This window comes from Myotis lucifugus, unplaced genomic scaffold (genome assembly GCF_000147115.1).
Source record: "Myotis lucifugus unplaced genomic scaffold, Myoluc2.0 scaffold_482, whole genome shotgun sequence".
Lineage (NCBI taxonomy): Eukaryota > Metazoa > Chordata > Mammalia > Chiroptera > Vespertilionidae > Myotis > Myotis lucifugus.
Window position 1 is genome coordinate 306210 of NW_005871530.1, and position 3474 is coordinate 309683.

At 49.6% G+C, this 3474-nt stretch overlaps 1 protein-coding gene across 1 annotated transcript in view; it reads left to right on the forward strand.

The window, feature by feature from the left end:
- Positions 1-3474, forward strand: part of LOC102427081 (zinc finger protein 345-like) — an 18282-nt gene that overhangs the window by 3853 nt on the left and 10955 nt on the right. Inside the window, 1 exon segment of the mRNA XM_014445750.2 lies at positions 2021-2147. Coding sequence (XP_014301236.2) covers positions 2021-2147 — 127 coding nt within the window.

Below are 3474 nucleotides of genomic sequence, written 5' to 3' on the forward strand. Positions count from 1 at the left end.
GGGCTGAGGGAGGAGTCAGAGCCGAGGAGGAGGCAGCTGCTCTAATCCAGACGGAAGTTGTTGGACAGGAGAGGTGACTGTGGCGGTGGAAGAGGTTGGATTCTGGGTCCATTTTAAAGACGGGCCGTGTAGGTTTTTGGATGTTGTAGGTGAGGGGGTGGGGAAGGAGGCGTTGGGAACAACCTCAGGATTTTTGGTCTTAGCTTAGCGGCTGAAGCAATGGAGGCAGTCGATGTTGATGGTTGACCTGGAGCAACCCATGATTTTGTGCCTTTGGGATTCTCACAATAAATCCACTTTTCATCACCAGTCACAATTCGATGCAAAAAAGACTTTCTTTCGTGCCATTGAAGCAACATTTTTTTAAATTTATTTTTTATTAGTTAAGGTATTACAAATGTGTCCTCATCCCCCCCGTTAACCCCCAACCTCCCCCCCCACACACACACCCATGCTCCCATCCCCCTGTTGTCCATGTCCATTCAACTGAAGGACTTGTATACACGCATATAAGCCAAACCAATGAAGCAACATTTTACTGATGACTTTTCGGTTTTCCATGTGTCTTTCCTTCAGTTGATGTGGCACTTCCTTCCTTTAAAATCGTTCCCATTGCTTGTAAACGATCGGAAAGTGTTTGCTGAGCCACGTTTAATCTTTCTGCAAGTTGTTTTTGAGTTTGACACGCATCTTCATCCAATAATGCTTGTCGTTGGTCTGAGAAGTTTCAGAGAACAGTGAGCGGAGGCATCAAGTGACTAACGGGACACACAGGCCTGGAAATCTGGGAGGGTTTCATGATGGAGACATGCAGAAGGGATGGCTCTCATTGTGGACCTGGGTAGAGCCGTGGATCACATGTAAGGAGGGGAATGCAGGTCGTGGTGGTAATGCTAATTATGGGATCAGAGAGAAGAGAGTGCATGCTGAGGAGGGAAGCCATGGCGGGAATGGTGTGGGAGGGAGGTTGATCTGGCAGGGGGTGGGGGAGCCCAGGCTTCCGTGGGATGGCCACGAAGGCAGAGGAGCAATTAGGAGATGACACTAGCCCTAGCCGGTTTGGGAGCTTCAGCCTGCGGACTGCAGGGTCCCGGGTTCGATTCCAGTCAAGGGCACATGCCAGGGTTGCGAGCTCCATCCCCAGTAGGGGGCGCGCAGGAGGCAGCTGATCTGTAGTTCTCTTCCATCGTTGATGTTTCTATCTCTCCCTCTCCCTTCCTCTCTGAAACCAGTAAAAATATATTTTAAAAAAAGAGAGGAATGACACTAGAGGACAGGGCTTCTTGTTGATCCACTGCTGTATGGATTCACCAGGACTTTGTGGTGAGTTTGGATGGAATCTGGGGAGTTTATACCTTGCCAGTGGGTAAGGTCTGGGACAAATGTGGTCATTGTGTCCCTACCTGTAAGGGAGGTCGGGTGGAGGGAGGAGGTTGTGGCTGCCGTGCGGTTATCAGGTACCGTGCAGAAAATAGACGGGGGTTATCATCTGAAATTCACATGTGGTTCTGGGGGCTAATATTGAAGTACATATCAGAGGTGGGCAGGGAGGTCTTCAGGGTCTCATTTGGGGCTTTTCGTGGCTGGGAGATCCCTCAGAGGACGGATTGTGCACCCTTTGGGTGTCATGTGCCAAGTACATGGCTGAGTCCAGTGATATGCCTGTGGTACGGACCAGAAGGTGGCAGAGCTGTTGTACTGAACATGCAATCACATTTTTGGCTGTGTCTTAGAGGCACAATGTGGGAAACCCCAGGTAAATTGTTTCTCAGGAGGGGTGCAGGCCCGCTTCAGAGCTCAGATAACATTTATCTGCGTCCTCCCTCCCCCCCGCCTGTCGGGCTGTCGTTGCTGAGAGCGAGAACAGTGATTGATGGCACCGTGACAGACAGCATCACCGGCACCAGGGCCTGGTGTCTCCTCTGAGGTGGGAGCCCTCGAGGACGACAATGGAAAGATGTACGAGGAGTTGGGGACCGAGAGACACTGTTCATGGTTTTATTTGTTGAAATCCTGCCAGGATCCTGTGACCTTTGCGGATGTCGCTCTGCACTTCTCCAAGGAGGAGTGGCGCCTCCTTGCTGAGGCTCAGAGAGGCCTGTACCTCGAGGTGATGCTGGAGAACTTTGCACTTGTTTCCTCTCAAGGTAAGACCCTCACTCTCCCCAGTGACCTGGACTGGCCCCCTGTCCCCCTTCCCCCAGGGGGCGCTCTGTCCTCACATGTGGACTGTGGGCTCTGCTCGCCTCCCCGGTTTTCTGGGCAGTTGCTGTCCGTGGTAGGGCCTGTTTGTTTGCACGGCCCTCATCTCCCTGCAGCCTGAATACATGCTGTACTGGACTCGCATAGGAGCCTAATGACCCACCTGGCTGGGCCATGTATCCGGGTAGATGGCACTTCAGTTCCCCCCCTTTTTTATTTGACATTTTCTTGTGCTGGCCTGTGCTGGCAATTACAGGCATCATCATGGTCATTACTTACCAGTCCCATAGGTTATTTTTATTTTATTTTATTTATTTTAATTTTTTGATATTTTTTATTGATTTCAGAGAGGAAGGGAGAGGGAGAGAGAGATAGAAACATCAATGATGACTGCCTTCTGCACGCCCCTGCTGGGGATTGAGCCTACATTCCGGGCATGGGCCCTTGTCCAGAATCAAACCCGGGATCCTTCAGTCTGCAGGCCAATGCTCTATCCACTGAGCCACACCAGCTAGGGCTCCATGGGTTATTTTTTAAGACTGTCCTGGATGGTTCTATTTATAGTATTTAGATCTTTTTTTCTGGCTTTATTGAGGTATAATTGACAAATACTATTGTGCATATTTAAAATGTATGATGCGATTTATTGTACATATACATTGTGAAATGATTAGTACAATCAAATTAACACATCCATCACCTTACGTACGGGGCTGGATGCTACTCATGGTTGCTTGGAATGTATCACCCATGATTAGAGAAGACTATTGTATTTACCTTTTTCATGTGTGAGATAACACTTAATATTTGGTTTCTTAGCAAATTTCAAGTATACAGTACAGCATTATTAACTACTAGAGGCCTGGTGCACGCAATTCGTGCAGTGGGGGATTCCCTCAGCCCAGTCTGGGACCAATCTGGGACCCCTCGGGGGATGTCCGACTGCCGGTTTAGGCTTGATCCTGGGGATTGGGCCTAAACCGCAATCAGACATTCTTCTCACATCAGACATGCTTCCTTAACTGCCCCCCCCCCGCAAGAGTGATCACTATTAACTGGTCGTCAAGTGTGGCTGGCGCCCCAAATGGCCCCCCAGACAATAGGGGGAGGGGACGCCGACGAGGCCCCATCCGGTGGACGGCAGAGAAGGAGCTTATTTGCGGGATAAGAGGGGAATAAATGAAAATTGATAATTTTAATTTTTACCGAAGCACATGTGTAAGGGAGGCGCGGAACCTGATTTTGTAACACTAGAAAGAGACCGAAATGCTT